This window comes from Anabas testudineus, chromosome 7, assembly GCF_900324465.2.
Source record: "Anabas testudineus chromosome 7, fAnaTes1.2, whole genome shotgun sequence".
Taxonomy (NCBI): Eukaryota; Metazoa; Chordata; class Actinopteri; order Anabantiformes; family Anabantidae; genus Anabas; species Anabas testudineus.
Genome location: NC_046616.1, coordinates 15,956,751 through 15,977,570, shown reverse-complemented (window position 1 = coordinate 15,977,570; position 20,820 = coordinate 15,956,751). Strand labels below are relative to the sequence as shown.

At 42.3% G+C, this 20,820-nt stretch overlaps 2 protein-coding genes across 7 annotated transcripts in view; both read left to right on the top strand.

Moving 5' to 3' along the window:
• The window catches only part of LOC113167561 (transcription factor mef2A), a 35,575-nt gene extending 22,827 nt beyond the window's left edge, over positions 1-12,748 (top strand). For 2 of the 5 annotated variants that reach the window (XM_026368286.1, XM_026368287.1), the window contains exons 2-9: positions 781-984; positions 2,414-2,468; positions 2,632-2,722; positions 2,841-3,256; positions 3,722-3,889; positions 4,390-4,551; positions 6,582-6,716; positions 9,742-12,748. In XM_026368286.1, the coding sequence (XP_026224071.1) occupies positions 857-984; positions 2,414-2,468; positions 2,632-2,722; positions 2,841-3,256; positions 3,722-3,889; positions 4,390-4,551; positions 6,582-6,716; positions 9,742-10,296 (1,710 nt within the window). In that variant the 5' untranslated portion in view covers positions 781-856 and the 3' untranslated portion in view covers positions 10,297-12,748. Of the gene's footprint in view, positions 1-780; positions 985-1,018; positions 2,256-2,413; positions 2,469-2,631; positions 2,723-2,840; positions 3,257-3,721; positions 3,890-4,389; positions 4,552-6,581; positions 6,717-9,741 lie in introns of those variants that run through there. The other 3 variants (XM_026368289.1, XM_026368291.1, XM_026368290.1) reach the window with 3 other exon arrangements.
• Positions 12,749-14,819: 2,071 nt separating this feature from the next.
• The window catches only part of si:rp71-79p20.2 (zinc finger protein 704), a 36,900-nt gene continuing 30,899 nt past the window's right edge, over positions 14,820-20,820 (top strand). Inside the window, exons 1-2 of one of the 2 annotated variants that reach the window (XM_026367729.1) lie at positions 14,820-15,273; positions 16,721-16,956. In XM_026367729.1, the coding sequence (XP_026223514.1) occupies positions 15,031-15,273; positions 16,721-16,956 (479 nt within the window). In that variant the 5' untranslated portion in view covers positions 14,820-15,030. The remainder of the gene's footprint in view (positions 15,274-16,720; positions 16,957-20,820) is intronic. The other variant, XM_026367730.1, reaches the window with a different exon arrangement.

The following is a 20,820-nucleotide window of genomic DNA, read 5'->3' as shown; positions in this document are numbered from 1 at the left end:
ATTTTGGGCTCTATTTGCTTTATTTCTGAGGATTGTATGTTGTAAGAAGCTGTTAGAGATGCAACAAACAAAATATGATGAAAATACCTCAGGTGATAGGCTGACAAGCATACTTTAACATAAATCTATCTGCAAAGTAGTGAACACATCTGTCCCATGTAGTCAAATAGCATACAAACCTCATCAGAGATAGTTAGATGTGTATGTAGAGTGGGTGGTTGTGGTGGTTTGTTTGCACTTGTGTGTCATAAAGGTAGAAGTGTTAGAGATTAATAAATGATCGTTCAGTATTTAATACTGTTTAACCAAGTGAAACTCTTTGGTGTGTCTGAGCCACTGTTGACGGGTGAAAAAGGAAAGTTCTGTGTCAGGAAGCAGAAGCGTAGCAGCCGTTGATCTGGTCCGTCCGTCAGTGAGATACTACTCTGGGGAGCTCAGTTGGTTTTTCCTGGCTAGTCAAATGAATGTTACATTATCATTTGATCTTTTTTTAACCACAACAAGAAAGGGTGTGATGAAACCTTTTTTGGCACGCTCATACTGGTTGCCTTGTAAGGCGTTCTATTTTCTGTGCATTATCCTTCTAGCGAGTCAAAAATAGAAACTGATATGTCAAAAAGAGACAGTGACAAAAAGCCAGAGGCAAACCCACACATACACACACACACACACACACACACACACACACCTCACTCTCTGCAGCATCTCCTCAGTCCGTTCTTACCTCTCATGTCACTCATATGTTGTATTTTTTTTATTTTTCTCTCCTTATCGCTGCAGGTTTTCCTCAGCAGACTGTCTGCGTGGCAGAGTTTCAGCTTGAGTGCAAGTGAGTGAGGGAGAGGGAGTGTGTGTCATGGAGAGTGAAACTAATAATAGGGAGGGCCCTCCCTACCAAAACTTGCTTCTCCTGGGAGCCATTGCTGCAGCCTCTGCTTTTGTGGTCACCATCCTGATTGTCCTCGTCTGTGTTGGCTGCCAAAGGTAAGAAGTCACATAACTTGAGAAATGTACATTAGAGGTGTGGGTTGAAACAGAAAACAGAACAGCCATAGTTTTTTTCACTTTTCAGCTTCATTCCTGCTCTCGGCTTTTTGTGTCCTCTTGGATCCCTCTTCATTACCCACTCCTTCTTTTATGTGTCTATTTGTCTTCTCAACTCTTCTCCTCCTTTCTTTCTATTCCATCTAGCCATCATCTCCGTCTCTTTTATCCCCTGCTCAGAGCACAGTGGCAGTAATGAATGTTAATGACTGCGAGTGTCAGATCAGATGAAATTATGTTTACAGGACACTGAGAAGACAGGCCAGCCAGAGTCAGAGCAGCATCCTATCATCCCTTATGAGTAGACTCCTCAGCAGGCAAAAGCAATAGAACACTCCACGGTTTAAAGAGGATCAGACTCTGAGCCAGGCAAGAGCAATGGAACAACCTAGTTTTTTTTTTCAGACCCCTCAGGGACCAATCAGAGGCTGCACTGTGGCTTTGTTGCCATGGGATACACAGATAAGGATGTAGAGAAATGACAAACCAGCACATATCATTGAAGTAAAACCACACTGTTAAGATCTAATGATTTAAATATGTGCTTCCCACAGTAATGTTGTCGGGTCGAGTAGTTCAGCAGTTTAAATTGACTGTGCCTGGAAAAAGATATCCACGTTTGTTGATTTCCTATTATTGATTTAAAACTGGTTTGTTGTTATTCAGTGGATTACGGTTGACATCTTGTAGGATCTCAGTCTAAACATTAAAAAACAATTGTTCATATCATTTTTACCTTAACCCTTCTCATGTACCATGTTATTATGAACATCTCCAATGGGAGCTCTCTGCACCTTCTCATGGTCCCCTAGGGGTATGACGGCCATATGTTTGTACTAATAGGAAGGAGTTCCAGCTCACTAAAGGAGACAAAAGCTATCTGCAGTAACATGGAGTGGACACATATTTCAAGCTACTTGTATATAAAATTAAACAAAATTTTTATGTATTCTTGCTCATTTTTTTAAATTAATTAATAGCATTTATTGCTACACTGAAATTTGAGGCTTATCAGAAAAATCTTGCATATTATGTGATGCAGATCCAGAGAAAAGACACGGGGTAGAACAGTTCTCACATTCACACCTGCACCCAGGAGCTTTGGTCCTCTTACTTCATTTCGTCACTCTTTCACCACATCAACAGTTTCCTATAGCTACTGTCACCTCCAGGGACCCACAATGGAAGCACTGAAAGTTTAAACAGCGAAGGTAGTATATAATAGTATTATTGACTTGTCATCAACCAAGGACTGCTATGCCCTAACCAGAGGTGGCTGTTGATAGTACTGTATCTATCTGCTTGGTGTGTGTATGTTGTCTCTGTCCACTGGCTCCTGTTGACCTTACTTACTTTGATCTTGTGGCAGAAAAAGCAAGACCAAGCACCCCCAAGCTGGAGAGAAAGGGACATCTGTAAATATGGTGAGACATGCTTTCATTATACTCTCTCTCTCTATCCCGGTCTAAATCTCCCTCTGCTCTTTTCCCTGCAAGTGCTCTTCCTCATTCTTATTCTCATATACAGATGCACATGCATGTATTTGCATGTTTCATTTCTGTGTTAACACGACCATGTGTGTGACAGCAGGGTACACTTCGGCATCCAAAACTGAACTCCATGAGCAAATCTGACACCAGGCTGCACGAGATCAACCGCTTCCCCTGCAATGGAAACTGTAAGTGATGACTGACAGTTCTTTGTCACCACATGGGATGTAAACCCCTAAGTTTTGACACTATTTCACTCCAGCCTCCTCGAACGCTTCCTTTTTCTTTCTTCTCCTCTTTGTACAGCTGTTAGTAAAAGCCGTCCAGCCAGTATGGACCTCCTGCTCCTTCACAGTCGGCGTTCCCAGACAGACCTGAGGCCCTCTCATGGGCGCCAGCTTCCCCAGATCCCTACCAGCCCCCAGGGATCTGGCAAGGGAGGAGCAGAAACAGGAGGAAATGGGGGAGGGGGAGGAGGAAGAGGAGGGAGCGAGACCAGAGACCACACCTACACAGAAGTCGGCTTGCGTAACAACCCCACCCCTACCCACTGCCTGGATGATGGTCTATATGAAAGTGTAGGAGTCCGGGAAAGTGACACGAGCCCCAAGGTACCCTCTGCCCCACCACCTACATCAGTCAACACTCCAGCTACAGTCAGAGCTGCCCAGAGCCCTCCAGCTCATGCCAACGGAGCCCGTAATGGAAACGGGCTTGGAAACGTATGTATGAACAAACAAATCCTAAACTTACAATATGATTTTAAATCACCCCATGGAACTTTATTCCTAGTCATACACCCAGTGTACTTTCCACTAGGCCCTTTCTAGAAATGCTAACCAGTTTGCCTACAGAAAATGAGATTACAGTATTAGCAGCAGCATTTTTTAGCTGCAGAGGTACCTGTGTTTATGCCAAATTTCAACCCTTGTGTAACTTGCATAAAATTGATGTACAGATTATTTTTTGTTTGCCTGTACGTTAGCGTGGTATCAGGTTGTCATATGTCAAGTGTAGGATCAGCAGCTCTGCTGCTGAATGACATCGCTTTGCTAAGAATGCTTTGCATCAGTGGTTTTGTGTTTACTTGTTCATGTATTTGTGACTGCAATTTGTTTGTAACTGACATCTTTAGTAATACAAAACCATGTGTGTGTGTGTGTGTTTGTGTGTGTTTGTGTTTATAGGGTGGCAGAGGAGGGAATGGCAGGGGGAATGGCACCTTCAACGGACAGATGACCGCAAGGGGTAATGGGGCGAGTGGGGTCAACAGGTCTCCTCTGTCTTCTGTAAACTCTCTGGCAATTCAAGATCCACCTGCAGCTGAGTATGCATCTATACGGAAATTCAGGAAGGTAACTACATAAACATATTGTTTTATCACAGTTGTTTAGGTGATAACTTGAAAAGAAAGAGGTTACACAAGAGATGCCACACAGAAATAACTGACAACCGAAAAATAAAGGCTGGTCTAATTAGCCTTAACCTGTTAGGATGTTATATTTCTTAGGAGGAAATGCTGAAGTTAAAAAGTAGTGTATTGAGAATGTGCATTATTTTACACCTGAGTGGAACAGTTTACCATTTACCACAGTACAAACTTTACACTGTGCAGAGTGACAAATAAAGACACTCACTTTACAACTTGTTTGTAATTGGGAAAAATAATAAATCAAGCGAAATTAAACAATTTCTTCTAGATACTAGTCAACTAGTATCAACTTAGCAGATCTAAAATAGTCCTTTGACATACACTAAATCTGAAAAATCTGAAACTATTTCATGATGTGGACTTCTTTGTTGCATTCTTGCACGCTTGTTTATAACATTTTCTTTGGTGACTCAATACCTCAAGGTTGACAAGACAAACAGGAAGGAAAATAACGGGGTCGACAGCCAGTCAGACAGCCAGTCGAGCGTGAGTGATTCACCCTCTGCTGCTCCTCCACCGCTACATCGAAGTCAGGAGTTTTCACGCAAGCCACTGGAGCCGTTTCACCTGCACTCATTCCCAAAGGTACAGGAATCATTGGATCAATAAGCTTCTTAGGCATTGAACAGTATCATTCGCACGTCTACCTTTCCACGCTGTAGGTTTTTCTGTTAACCACCAGAGGGCAGCGTCCACAAACAAACAGCTCATCATGATCACATATGGGGATTTATATTATATTGAATAATATATATTATACATATTTTACCATAATGCTACAACCCTTCATTATCATTGTCATCATTAATTGATATTAATATATGTAAATGTTCCAAGTGTGCATACAATTCAGAACCTCAGTGTCCAATCATTAGAACTTCTGTTTTTATCATTTTGGCATTCATTTGAATGTTTTCTTCACATAATACATTTGCATGACCCAGCTGGGATGTGCTTATAATCAGTCAAGGTCACAGTTTAGGGCAGTTCTAAGAGGGAAACGGTAGGACAATGATCGGATGGTGATCAGCCTTTCCTGTGGGTTTGCTGGCACACATATCTATTTTTCGTGTGTGTGTGTGTGTGTATGTCGGGGGTAATATGTGTTTGGCAGCGCATGAAGCAGGTGGCTTTTCTTTTGTGTTACTGATTTAAGTAGATTGATAAGGTTGTCTTGGTTATGGATGACAGCCCTATTGTTGACCTCTACTTTTAATCTGCACATGCTAAATCCTTGAGAGCGTGTGTGTGTGTGTGTAATGTGTGGGTATGTGCATATTTGTGTGTGTGTATGTATGTGTGTGTTTCCACCCTTTTGCACTATGTTGTGCAGTATTAGAGAGGCCTAAGTAAGGATGGATTATGTAAGAGCTTGGCAGGCTGCCAAAGCCTGTGAGTGTGTGTGTGTTCCTGTTGAATCTATCAGCAAGTCTATCTAGAAACGGGTAACAGGTAGCCAACAGCCACTGTGGGGATAAATAATGTTCACATATTGAAGCCATTTACTCTGCCCTGGCTTCTATTACTCATTCTCACTGCACAGGGGGAGCATATAAAAGTTTAATCATCATCCTGGGTTGTATGTGCACACACCACTACATGCTTTCTAATTGGTTTCTAATTGGTTTTGATCACCAGAAGTGATAAAAATTTAACAAGAGCATTACTTGTTTTATTTCAGGCAGCTAAGATTACATATAAACAGATACAATGCAAATACAGTTGGGGGGTTATGTTTTTGCAGCAATCCATCTTACTTGACAGCAGTCTGTCAGCAGGATATTTTTGACTGTGGGGATTTGGATGAAAATGTGACAAAGTTGAGTGCAGAGATGAAAATAATGAACTTATTCAACAATTGAGCAGGCGTTCCTTGACATTTAAATAAGTAGGAAATTAAACATTTGTTATTTCTGCTGTGGTTTTTGTAAAGAAATAGAATTCATTTTGCAATGAAACTCCCCATAGCAACAGAAAGGAAACGGTGGGGTTTTGAGGTATACTGTATACTATAATAAGATGTTAGCATCTGATTCTAGTTAGGAGTTGGTCTCAGAGGAGCTACCAGTTAAAGGGGCCATTTCTAATGCTTACTATATTTTACTATATTAGTGAATTTACAATAAGTAAGTACTATAGAAATAGAAGCATCTACCATGATAAAGAAGTGACACTTGATTGGAATAGTACTAACTAAATTTTATAAAAGCAGTCCGTATTCTTCCCACAGAGTGAGTGTGTTATCGTTCCATGCAGTCATGACCCTCAAAACAAATGCCCTCTCTCTCTTTCTGCCTCTCTCTTTCACACACAGACACATGCGCAATCTGCCCATGCTGTGCTACAAGGTCACTGTTTACCTGAGCATAGAGCAAACATGGCAAATGAAAACTTCCGCAACTCACAGGGCTTAGCACAGACACAGACAGCAAAACAGAAAAAAACACCAAGTTAGGCACGACACAATATATTGTATGTAATAACATTTTGTTGCTTTTTTACAAATGATGCACCGTTTCTATTAATTTTGTGACTTACTTTTGCATAAACACTTCTGTATCACAATTGCAAAGTACCTCAGTGCCTGACCTCCTTAATTTTCTTTTGCTTACCAGGAGCCAGTGTTCATAGGCAATGGGGAGCAGTACATCTGGAAGCCTCCAGAGGATGACGACATCATTACTTTGCACCCCCCTCCACACCGCGGAGAGAATGGACAGGGGCACCCATCTCCCCCAACTGCGAAGGAGGTATTTTCATACATATATATAAATATATATGTATATATATATATATGTGTGTGTGTGTGTGTGTGTCAACCTGAGGTGGTGGTTGGGGGGATGGTACCAGCTAGACAGACAGCTCTCTAATTTGTAACTGCTGTGTTTACCGAGCAGGGCGCCTATTTGATTGGGCATGCCCTGTGACCCACCTGTCATATGAGGAGTCTGCTTACAGCCAGAGGTTACATTACATAGATCCAGCACTTCCAGCTCCTTGCCTGAACCCTTACCTCAACCTCCCAGTCCTCCACTCATCTGTCTCTAACACACAACTGAACAGGCAGATTTGACATCGGTATCACCTACTCGCATATAATTGGCACTTTGCATTCCTAGAGATGTCTGTTAAAGGTCAGCTGCTTGACATCAGCAGGCCACGCCGACAGAATGTGATCTGTCCTGACTCGGATGCAGACTACAAACTGACCTAAATACATGTTGTAAATATGGTATAGTATGTCTCGTGGTGAGAGGGGGAAGTTTGTAGTCGCCAATCATGTCACATACACCACCACATGTGCTTCCACATGCAGCAACTCCACCCCCACCTCCTCACTCTGAATCTTTACTTGCCGGTAGACAAAGCACAACATGCTGAAAGAGTTAGAAGGGCCTGCCTGAGGGTTTGGTAGAGTAAATCTGCGTAGATGGAGGCTTGTTCCTAAGTAGACCACTGTCTATTATTAGTCTCCATTTGACTGAGCTTCTCTTTTCCATTATTTATATCTTCATCTCAAGGAATTGTTTTATTCCGTCTGCAACTTCATTTGTATGTTTATAACAGAGGTGAAAGTCAATCACTGTGTGATTATTATCATCTAAAAGAAAAATGAAATCTTAACTCTTCTGTAAGAGTTAAATCAAGTAGCAGACCTGACAGGTTTTAGGCTTGCCTACACCAGCATTGAGCCTTAGAGTTTGGATACTGTAAGTGGAGATTAAGGGGTTAAGTCTCTGCTGTTTGCCTCATAAATTAAACTCCTCCTCTTCAAATCAGACTGGTACACAGAACAGTTGGCCTTGAATGCATTCTGCAGTCTCTCACTCAGTTTATTTTTCTTTCTTTCAAACTTTTCGGTCATGTTTTTTTTTCTTTTGAAAACTTTTTCTGTCTTTTACCTGCTGTGTTTTTCCGTTGCCGAGTTTGTTGTTGTCCTAACATGCCCATATACTTCGTATCTTCTGCTATTTGTCAAAAGGTGTTGAGTTTCCACTCCCACTTAAATCCTTTCCCCTCCTCTGGCACTCTTTTCTTGTGCTCCACTCCCTTCCTGGCTATTAGGGGGCGCTGCCCTCCCCAGCCAATCACGTTGCACACAGTGTGTCTTACCAGATGAACATCAACTGTCTACAGACTGTTTGGAAACTTGTGCCATATTTGCTATTCATAACATTGATCGCACACAGATGCATCAGTCATACTGTTGTGTTTCCATGGATAATCAGTGTATGCAGAAATTCAATTTGGCTTCTAAAAGCCTCGTTGTGAGCAGAGAGCTAAAGCTGTATCAGAAGAGACATAGCAGAGAGAAGCACAGACACGGTGGAGGAAAAAAGAAAACATACAATGCACAAGCTTCCTCAACAGCTGCAGCCCAGTTTTGAAATCCCCATCATCTTGTGACTTCCTTCCTCTGCTGCACAGAGCTGCAAATACTGTGTGCACAAATGCTCACGCACAAACACACACTGCACGTTGTCTGCACACACTTGTAGCATACGCCAGGGTCTTTGTTTATCCAAAAAGGTCACACAAGAGATTTGTGGGGGCAGGGTATGTGCGTCGTTGTAGGTTTCACAGAAAGATAAAGAAATGTTCACAGCAAAAGTCACAGGGGTTTGCACTTTAATCATATTTGGTCAGCTTAACCATAATATAAACTTCCCCCATGTAAGGCTAAGAATATAAAGAAAGTAAAGGCAAGATGAAGACACACAGACGTTATACTCTGCAGTTTCTCTGAGCTCCCAGGTTTCAGTCTTTTTGAAAGCAGAAAAAAAATAGGTTAATCTATGTGTGCGTTTGTGTGAGAGAGCGAGAGTTTGCATAGCCAGAGATTCTCAGGGCCACTAGAGCAGAGCCGCTGGTCTGGGCGTGAACATGGAAGGTAAACATGACCATGTCCCACAATCCTCTTCTCTTGTGTCCGTCTCGTGGAACATTTCAACACAAATGCCAGTCACACTAAACATGTACCTTTCAGTTGTGTGTTGTAGATATCAAATCTTATTGTAGATGCTTCACTGTAAGCACAAACCAACAGTTAACACTACATGTGTATGGCCTGCACCTGCAGTTCACACAGTTACAATAACATGTACAGCACTGACTCTCCTATTCAAACTAAATGAGACGAGAACAAAGTCCATTAGTGAACACTACTGAACAGGTTTTTTTTTTAGCAAGTTGGCTGTTATCCAGATCTTTCACACCATGCCCTGCTGTTCTGTTGCCAAAGCAGTTGTGGTGACATTTTAACAGGTCCATCCACTGTAAAGCTAACTCTCTCTGCCTAGACTTCATCAGACTGATAACACGGTTTACTCTGTCATATCCTACCCTGTCAAATTAGGTCAGGTTGCAGCACAGAGCAAGTTCGGTCAACACATGTGCGCACACACCCACACAATTCATGATCAACCATTAATTTGCCGACATCAAATTCGCTGCATGACATGGTTACACCTACACTCATATATTGTACCTCATGAACACAGAAGTGTATACATAAGTATAAGATGTCTACACATATTCTAAGGTACTTGACACATAAAAGAGGGAAAGAGTTGATCCAGTGGCTGTCCATATAAAGCACAATACACCCGAGTGGTTGTGGTTTTAGACATTCCCTATAGAAACAAGGCCAAATAAAGCGGAGTAACAGCTACCTTCTATTTCAGAACTGTAGTTCATAGACATGATTGAGTTGTACTGTAGTTTAGTGACATTAACTGACAATGGGATCTGCTCTCCTTCTATTTTTTCTTACAGATTGCAGACACATACTCTATTGTGTGTAAAACACAGAAAAAGAAACCACCTATGGAAAACAATGGCGCAAAGACCCTCCCACGCTCTTTTGGTGGGGAAAAAGGCAATGCGGGTTCCCGAGGTCGAGGCAGAGGAGTGCAGGGCCAGGCACGTTCCCAGGAGGACCCCTGCTATGAGCCGGTAGGAGACAGGTCCTGGTCCACATGTGCCATGGCTGAGGCTGACCCTGCGTATGCTACTATTGACACCCATCGGAAACGTGAACAGGGGGCAACCAATAATGGCACAAATGGGGGTAATGCCACTCTGAGGAGAAAGAAGCAGACGCCGCAGCCACAGCCACAGCCACAGCCACAGCAGCAGCAGCAGCAGCAGCAGCAGCAGCAGCAGGTGGCACCTCAGGGCTCAGGACCTACTGCTCTGCCTGCTAAAGGCCTGCCTGGTGGCGAAAACTTCTATGAGACCATCAGTGATGTGAAACAAGGGGGCAGCTCTAGCACCACCACCATCTTCACCTTCAATGATGGTATGGAGATGTATGTCACTGGCCTGTAGCTGGCTGACAGGCAGAAAAGGCCCAAGGTGCAGAGTCATGAAAGGGACCTTCCTGATCACCGGCTAACAGGTTGCTGTACATAGATACAAGGCCCTCTAAAGACACACAACATGACGATCCATTTTGTGTTGACATCAGGTACAAACAGGGTCTTAAACCAGGTTCAGACATCCCTTGATTGGTCTGTACTTCAGAACCAGCCTAAGCCTAATCCAGCCTAAATATGGACCAAATACATTTCAACCAAAAAAAGAACAAAAAAAAAAAAAAAGAAAGCTGGAGTAGACATCTTCACCCTACTGTGTTACTGACCACATTCACCTGGTTTGTGCATCATTTTTCATAATAACTTTATTTTTATATGAACACTGTAATCTCGCAGTGTATCTCACAACCTGAGAAAACACAAAAAAAATGTGCATGCATTGTTCAAACTCAAACACACACACACACACACCTGAAAATAGGCAGTGGTAGCAAGGAATCTGGCTGTATTAGGAGCACAATGGACACTGTTGGCTACTGTCGCCCATATATGCACACACTGGTAATCTTGTAGGGGATACATCTGTGTTTTGATATATGGAGATGAAACAAATAATGTGGCAGGTGGATGCTACATAGACTAGCGGTGCTTAGATCTCCCTAAGAAAATACCTGATATGGGTTCTCTGCACCCTCCGGCCTGTTGCTGGGCAGCATTGTGCTGTTTTGTTTAAGCACTATAGCTATAATTTACAGGCCTGCTTTAAAAAAGAAGTAAGTGAAGGCTATTATTGAATTGATATCAGATCGACCCTTAATGTGCCTCTATTAGCAGTTATCAATAATATAATCAATATAAGTGACATTTTCTTAAAAATTTAGCCTTCACATAAATTGTGAGTTTAGTTACAAATCCCACAAAATGGCAAACATCTGTATGATGACACACCCCAACACATTCCCCACACAGATACACACATACTTGACAGAGTTGTGCAGGGTAAGGCAGTCAGGTCAGGGCCATTGAGGGAGTTGTGCAAGAATTTCCCCAGAGTGATGTGGGTGACAGATTTCACAATGCAAAACCTTAACTGTATTACTGGGATAAAGGACGGAAAAAAATTTAAAAAATAAGGAAGTGAAAGTGTGTTTACAATAACACAGGATGCTTCATCCTGTACAGTTTGTATGTCATGTCTTTTGGGCACTGTAAACATCTGATTTTATAACCATTGTAATTTTTGTAACAGCCGCAGGGCTGGTTGATTCAATTGCATATGAAGATACTGTAAAGGGCATTTCCAAGCACAGCTCTGATTCAGTCTCTGGTCTCAGGTTAAAACCAGAGCTCCCCTTAACTTGCCAGGCAAAAGTCTGGTGGTTGAAATAGCAACTGAGGCCTTGGACTTCCAAGGAAAATAAAGAGCTGGGCATAAAATTACCAGCTAGTGTCCTTTGGAAGGTTGACCCTCGCCCTCTCCCCCGTCATTCTCTTCCATTATAAATAGTGTCTTTCCCACGTAGCTTTGGGGAGCATTAAAATAAAGGGAAAGAACAGGGGACAAAAACAAAACAGAGTCTTAAATAATGGGCATAAAGATAGGAGGTGAACAGGGATAGAAACATCTCACAGAGCGAGAGCTGAAGGATGATCTCACTGTGAGGAAACCATGCAAAGAAACAAAGATTTATAATGGTTAGTAATGTAAATGCTACTGTGTCAGAAAGTATGTAAAAACAAATGCACTCTGTATTTTAATGCACTGTTTATTTTTTCTTACCTACTGACAATGCCATTGGTTAAATAGCTCATGCCACTGCCATAAAAACTGTCCGTTTTTGTTGTTGGTGCAGTTTTTTCCTGCTTGATCAAAAAAGTGCATGCTTTGATATATGGAAACAAATATTGTGGTACTTAAATGATCTCTCGTTTGTTGATCTTTTTTTGTTGTACCTTTTTTTTTTTGCCATGTGAAGCATAGCGGCACTAAGTTATTTCCAAAGCAACAAGTTGGTGGAGGACTTGTGAGAGACGGAGAAGGAGAAAAGCCACTGGGGGGTTTAAGGCAGAGCGTTGTTTATCCGGCGCTCTCTGGGAGCAAGAAAGAGGTGTGGGAGGGAGATGAAGAACAGCCAGTAAAAAGCTGGATGAGGATCACTGCAAATGGACACTAACCCAAAAGACCCTTGTCCACCCGTTCGTGTTTGTGTACATGCACACACACACGCTGGCAGGCACACACGCACCACAACACTGAGCGTTGTGCGTTTTCCAGGTTAGAGGAGGAAGCACATTTTGCTTCCACTCGGTCTGGCTGTTGCACACCCTCCCTCCCCCAGCTGTGTTCATCCTCCAGTTACTGACACAGACCTCTCTTTTCTCTGCTTCACCTCTCTTCCTCGCTGCGCAGGGGAGGGGCCTTTGATGTCCAGTTCTGAGGGACTCAGGGAGAATTATGGGGTTGGGTGGGGGGGGGGGGGGGTAAAGGCCGTGGGTCAGGCCAACCCCAGTCTGATATCAACACTGCACCAATGGCTCAACTACTGTCTGATATGAGAAATGGCTAACAGCTGAGATGCTTTAAAAAGCTGTGTTGAGGCTTCCCCTAAACAATGCTGGCTGGAAATTGCTATCACACTTAATCCCTTTTCTCTGGCTGTCACTTCACGTGTCACTTTTTCTTTGAGAGAAAGCACTGATATGATATATTTGTTGAACACTGTTATACACTGATCGAGGCAGATGTTTGTTGCACAACAAATACAGTATAATGATGTAAATGTGTAAAATATTCTGTTGCTGTTCTGATGTTGTTCCAATGTAACATACAGTATATATTATATTTCTTGGGAAAAAAAAGATGGTAATCACAGACACATTGTACTTTGTGGATGCAAAATGTTTCATGCTTTCCATGCTGATACAGATGCTGTTGGTTAATTGTCTTCAGATATAATTATGGGCCAATACTGCTGTGACAGCTGTAGCCAATGTTGTATGTTCTTAAAGCACAGGGTTTAGTTTCAAAATAATAAATATAATAAAATATAGTGTGACAGTGAAGATATGCAAAAGATTGTAATGTTTTATATTAACCTTCATAAAATATTAAATATTGAGTTTTTACTTTTCTAATAAAGTGGCACATTATAACGTGTGTTTGTTTGTTGCCTGCTGTCTTATTGCTTTGTATAGGGTATCATACTATGCAGCACTGCAGTTAAAGCGCTTTTAGCAACCTCACAGTAATAACAATAGCTTTCACTAAATGAAACTTGCAATAATATGTGTTTATATTTTACACTGTGTGTATTACAGTGTAAAACTGGGGTCTGCAGACATTGATAATAGGTTAGATAAAAAGGCATTTAGGCATCTCTAATTACTATAAAAGAAAAAAAAAGAGATATGAAAGAAAACAAATGTCATTATGGATACATTTGTTTGATAATGTTCATTAATTCCACATTTCTACTAAGCGTTTCAATTCTGGGTAGAGATATTTGTTGATTAAAGATAATATTGAGAGGCAGAAACACTTAAGTCTGTATTGTTGCACTGTGATTACTCTCTTCACAGTGTGCAGGAAGTGGAGACATGAACACGGTGCAAAAAAGAAAAAAAAAAGAGAGAGAGAGAGAGAAATAAGAAACGTTTTGTGAAACTTTATTGCAACCGCCTTAATCATGAATTGCAGTATATATTGCAAAGGGAGCCCTTTTTTTGTTGTATCCACCTTATAATGCAATCAAGTCCAAAAGAGGACCTTGACATTAGCACAGATTTCAATCAAACACACCTATGTAACAGTATAACCTATTATAATTATAAATATTGCTTCACACACCTCTGGATTGAACCTACTGCAAAGATATTGTAGTAAACACTTGTGCATTAACCTGATTTTTCCTCCACCACCTCTGTTTTACACGTTACAAGTTATTTTCCAGGTCAAGATTGTAAATCTCCAACATACACTGCAGATGCATTCTTATTACTTAAACTACATGTCAAAATATGAACTGCTACTCTGACAGCCTTAAAATACTATGTGTTATGTGCAGACACCACTTTAACGTTTTAACAACTATGGATGTCCGCATATGAATATTGTACATTTGTAATAATAGAGCGGTTTGTCACTTCTGGGGGAGTAAATCTGGCCAACGGTGGTTACGTCTGCGATAATAAGGCGCCTGTAAAGTGCAGTTAATGCCAGTTTAACACGAACCGCTAAAGCATCATTTGCTTTGCAAAAACATAAATGCGCAGTTTCCCGTGCGGGCCTGCAGCCCCCCCCCCCGCAGACCGGCTCGTCGTCGACAGACACCGGCCGGTAAACTGCTGGACACGCCCCCCCCTCTCTCTTCCACCCACTCGCGTTGGAAAAGAAAAGTGATTGACGCGGTGAAACGGGCCAATCAGAGGCCGCCTCGCCGTGGACGCGTGCCAAAGTGTAATGTTTATGTACGCAGCGGACCAATGGGAGCGCAGCAGAGGGGGCGTGGCATTCTTTTGGAGAAAAGAGGCAAAACAATGTTTTCTCCTCCTGAACCGGGCGGCGTGTAGGAAACCCCGAGAGGCGGCGGTGGAAAACTGTCCATGCAGACGAGGACGGAGGGCAGCACACCGACTTCACTCATCCAACCGCGACAATCTTGATAAATGTATCGAACTCCAGCAATTTGCACTAAAATCTATAGAAAGCTGGTTTTCTTCCTTTAGTCTCCATTCGCCCTGCCCGAGTATGGATTCCAGATATATTTTGGAGAAGCCTTTGGCCGGGACAAGGGTCGGCGGTCCGGATTTTAGCTGCCGGGCAGGCCGCTCCGTGCTCCACGACACCCGGGTCCACACGGTGGAAAAAAGCGGCCCCGTCCTTTACAAACATGCAATGGACGGCGGCTGTGCGGCGCTGAAAAGCGAGAAAGTGTCGCCAAAGGGGAACGGACTGTCTCCAGGGGGTCGAGTGTGGCACGACATGGAAAAAGTAAGTGTGTTTTGGTGTCGGCGAGTGGGCGCGCACCGCTCCGTGTGCCGGTAAAAGTCAAACGCGCAGCCAGGTGAAGTTGCAGCGCAGATACCGTGACGCCTGCTACGTGAGCCGGTCATTTAGCTGAAGTTTGGCAGCTCACGCCGCCCTCACACGGCGCTATCGCGTCGGAGCTGTTCAAATGTGCGACAGTGGTGATTACGCGAGACTCCGGCTGCTGCGCATGGTGTCGCACGGCGCACTGAACACTGGCTGTTGTGCTGTTTTTACTAAGTGTCAACTGTTTTTTCCAGCTTCTACCAACGCGTGCTCTCCGCTCATTACGTCGTATCCTAACCATTTTAAATGGCGGCTCATTCTGTGTGCAAAGTTTACAGAAAAGGGGGCAGGGACTCCAAACTACTAACCTTACCCCCTCCCCCATAACTTCAGGGTGGAGCTACAGTAAGAGCTTCCTGGCTGCACCGCACGTCCCGGCTCCTCACTCACTGCTGAAAAAGCACCTTTAGGAAGATATGGTGTATTTTTCTTTTCTTTCCCCCATGTAGCAGTTTTAAATGTGCATCCTTCTTAAGTTTGCATGTTTTTGCATTGCATTTTAAGTATTCTCTGGCCCGTACGTTTTTATCTTTGCAGGAATAGTAATTTAATGTGTCATGTGTTAACCCTGCAACATCAAATATACATAGATGGGGATATGCAATATCTACTAGTAGTAGGATAGAGGCAAGATTTTCTTTAGGTTTGTTTTTTTTATAACATGGAAGTAGGAGTAGGAATGAACCAAAGCTTTATTGTAGGTTTTTGTGAATGGACATTTGAATGAGTAGGTTTGCAATGGTTAACTTTTTTTTTAGTCATTATTTCAAGCAGCAATGTTCCTTGGCTACAGCTCCCAAATGTCAGTAATCAGCAGTAAGACATATCCAATAATATACAGATTTATCACAAATCAAAATGATGGTTAGCCTTTACATGTAATAAGTGTTTCACATGCAAAGTTAGCCAACTGCAAAAGAAAATCACAGAAAGTCACCCTCACATTTTTTAATTAATTCATACCGTAAATACAGTATTACTTTTTGAATCTATTCTGAATGTATACATAATTTGTATCAGGCAGCAGGGACAGAAGGTCAAGCTTAATTAGAGACTGCCTTCACTTGTTGGTTCCTGAAGGTTCATGTGCAAAAGTGAAAGAGGACAATAACCTCTGTGTTATTAAGTAAGAGTGAGAAACATTAAACAAGTACTTCTCTTTTTCTACTTTGTTCTAAAGTTAAAAAAAGTTAAACTCTGAGAGCACTGCCTTACTGATGGACCCACTGTAGGGTTTCTGTGATCAGTCAAATAGACAGCTAAGGTATCACAAGATATAACGTTTCTGTAGTAGCTGGCCTTAAATTTGAATATTGATTTTAATGTTTTTTTTTTTATCTTTTAGAATGGCCTGGGGGACCAAAGAGACACGGGTTACACTGGTATCCTGAAGAGGGCCAGTCCCACTCACTGCCCAGGCATAAACAGGCAGTTGCCATGCAGCTTCATGCATTTGGATATCAGGAACCCAGGGAAACAGGCAGATCTGGTCAGCAGCCTCAGGGCAACGCAAGGGCCGAATGCACCACTGACAGAAAAACAACCCCTCCCCTCCACCCACATCCCTGTCCCCAGAAACAGGTATGGAGAGACTGAAGATAGTGAAAGCCACGAACTCCTGTTGTCTTTATCTTTGGTTTTATTTTTTGAGGGTTGCATGGTATTTATATGTGAGGTGTTTCTACTTTTGGCCGAGCAGCTGAACATGAGATTCGGGCAGGTGTGTAAAATTCTGGACCATGTTGTGAACTGTGCACGTCTTAATTTGACATTGAATTTGTGGTGATTAAAATAATCAACATAGGCAGATTTCATTCTCGACTCCAAACCTGTGTTCCTTAACAGGGTTTTGACTGGAAGTGGAATTCACCCTCTGGCTATAACTGCACAGTGGTTTTGGGCATGAATGGTGTGGGGGCGTACTGGTCAACTGACCACATGTTTGGTGTTCCATCCAAAATAGTTTCGAAATATGCCCTAAGAGAGTCAGAGAGCCAGCATTGCCCAATCACTTGACACAAGGAATTGAGAGAGAGAGAGAGAGAGAAAGATAGTTGCAACTCTGTTGGTGTTGTGCATTGTTAAATCAGTGAACTACGTTTTGGAAAGTATGTACTTTGAGGGGTGGTACAGTAGTTTGGTGCGTTCCTGTGTGGAGTTCTCCTAGTGCCTGTGTGGTTTTCCTCTGGGTACTCTGGCTTCCTCCCACAGTCCAAATACATGCAGTTAGGTTAATTGCTGACTCTAAATTACCCATAGGTTGGATGAGTTGTTTCTCAGATGATGTATGGATGTACTTTTAGATTAGTGGATATGTCAATGATGTATGTGTGATGTGTATGTCCAGCAGGAAGTTGAGCTGTGTTGTGTGCTAGTGTGTTTTGTTTAAAGTTTCAACTTTTGATACCAGTGTTTTCACATGCACATTTCTGGCCAGTCTTCCATAGTCTTTGGGCAAACATACAGGCACATACAGAGCAAGCAGAGAGTGCATCCAGGAACAAGCCTGGTGCGCTGATAAGTGATTATGTAAAAGGACTGGGAGAGGCTGTAGGAGGTGCCTAAGCACTCTTTCCACAGCTTTGGGGATTGCCTGTGACAAATTGGTGTCTATGTGTCAAACTGTACTTAGACATTAGCAAAATGTGAACAATCTGTGCAGCTCTGTGTTTAATACATATAGAGTAGTTTTTTTCACAGTCACAGTATATTATAATTTTTTAACGTTAGCATGTTAAAGTCTTTTCCATGACACTTAGGCTTACTTACACTGCTTGACAGCAGGCCTACTGTGTGATGGGGTTAGAACAGCACACTTATCATCACATGAACTTTATGTACAGATGGTCATGTATGACATGATGGGGTGTCTCTGGGGAGTATGCTAGACTCAGTGTGATTTTAAACTTGAGTGATGTTGTACTTGCCTTTTGTGAGTGTATGTTGGACTGTGTATTCACAGTTGCCCACTATAGAGAGCAAAGGGACTGTAATCATTCCTCAGTTCAGATCTGAATCAGATTTGAAACACAGCATGTTGACAGCTACCTCAGCACACAGCTACCACAGTAACAAACTCTGAGGTGACACTACACAGCCACTAAAAGAGGTTGCATAATATTATATAACTGTGTGGTCATATTAGCCATGCCTTTCTGATGCTCCCTTGACCTTTCATGTTATCTTCCTGTCTTTAACCTGCTCATCTTGGCCCTTGTTTTGCAGCTGGTTCCACTGTTATTATAGGACAATCAACCTGATTGATTGACATTTTCGTAAAGGCCATTTTAGTATTCAGTCTATTGGGTGAACTTTCTCAAGCTCTTCCCAGCGCTGTCTGTTATCCAGATGTGTGTGTGTACACATATGGTTTTCATTACAAATTATAAGCATGGTTTGAAAAGGGACTCTGGTTGTTACATAAACAGTATTTTTGTTTGAACAAACAATTTTACACAGTTGTACTATGCTCATATACTTTTGACTACAAAATGAGGCACCTGTTTTTATCCAAGTAATGGTCACAGTGGCGAGATTGTGCTTGACATCCTAGTGTGTGTGTGTGTGTGTGTGTGTGCACAGCAGTGTGTGTGGGTGTGACCCATTGTGCTCAATGCCCTGTTCTGGATAAAGTCAACAAAACCATTTATTTTCATTTGCTCCCCACCAGTTTAGGTAATCCTACCATTGTGGTACAGGATTAAATATGTTTTAAGAGAAATTAAAGGTAAAGTTGTTTCTCACCTCTATATTTTTCATTGTAACAATTGCATCAATTGAGCTTTGTTTCGTTCTGGCAGTGCAGTCACATCTTGTCTTGTCAGTTTGCAAATGCTGCAAAGTAGGTCATGTCTTATAAACAAGCCTGGACAAAGATCCTGGAAGACGAAAGAGGAGGAACTAATACATTCATTTGCTCACACATGTGCATATTCATCTAAACACATTCAAACCTGCGCTGCATATTTAAACACTCCAATTCCCTTCCTTTTCCATGGGTGTGTGTGTGTGTGTCTCTCTCTCTCTTTCCCTTGTTCTGTCTGATTAAGTCTCTCTTTCACTCACACCCAAAAGCAGAGCTCGTTCTTCCTGTCAATACTCATCAGCGTGGGATCCAGCAAACTGATAACGAAACAAAGACCAGTTTGAATGAAGAGAAAAAGAAGTCTGATGAAATGAAGAGGGGAGGGGGCGTTTTGTTTTGATGTGAAAGGCTTTTCTTTCTTATCTGTCCTTGCTCAGGTACACTGTCACCGCAGTAGGCTAACATGAATAGAAAACACAGAGTCAGCACAAACAAGACACCAGAGCAACCAGCTACAGTTGAGAGGGGTTGGTGTTGGAGGGGAAAACTATAGCTCTGTTTTTAACATAATTACTCCCCAGCCGTTGAGTCAGTCATCATAGAGTCACCAGGGGGGTTTAGGTTAGGCAGGCAGGCAAAGTCCATCACCTTTCCATCCCCCATCCACCACCACACCACCAGTCGTCTTCTCCCAAAGCACAGTCAGTTGTTGAAAGTCAGAGTAACAGCTACCTGCCCCCACTCTTGTTTGGGATGTGTAACCCACATCCACACTGCTGACATGGTCGCGAGTAGAGCAGCCCACTTGGGTGTCTGTTGTCAGCCTAATGAGAGCAGGACAAAGATCACCTGTCCTGAGGGGTACTCTAATTATTTAGCTTAATGCTTTTGGCTCAGTATCGACAAATGTCTGTGCACAAGCCAGGAATCTAGGAATCATCTTTAAATCTTGACAAACAAATGCATTCTGTTGTCAGCAGTAGCTTCTTCTACATAAGGTAAATCGTTTTTCTTTTTCTTTTGAAGACTTTGAGACAGTCTTGCAAGTTTTCATTACCTCTTGTCTGATTATTCCGGCTCTCTTCATGTAGGAGTCAATCAGTTATGTCTGGCAGCTAGTTACAAATGCAGCAGCGAGACCTCTCACTGGTACCAGGAAGAAGAGCACTTTTCTCCCCTCTCCTGGTCTCTTTTGAATGGTTATAACTTAATTGTAGATTTGATTTTATTATTTTATTTATTAAAAAAAAAGGGGGTGAAAAAATGTATTCATCGTTCAGAGCCAGTGCTGATTTTCAAACCAGTTCTTTGCATTTCTATAGCCAAAGAACTGGCTCTTGGTCAGGAAACTGGTTTCAGAGTGGCACCAACTCTTTCCTGGTCTAGAGGGAACTGCTTGTGTCGTGGGCTGGAGGGCCAAGGAGAGCCACCTAAACCTTGTCGTAAGGATACAAATAAGTGCACAATAACATACATTAGATTAGTTTAACTGCAGAGTAATTCAAAATAAGTAGTTAGTGCTAATTAGGTAGCTAAAGGCTATAGCTAACATTTGCTAAGGATATTGATAACAGTATGTTTTGCACCTGCATGAGGAGAAAAAATAACTCCATACCAGCAGGTGGCTGTAGTCTGTATTG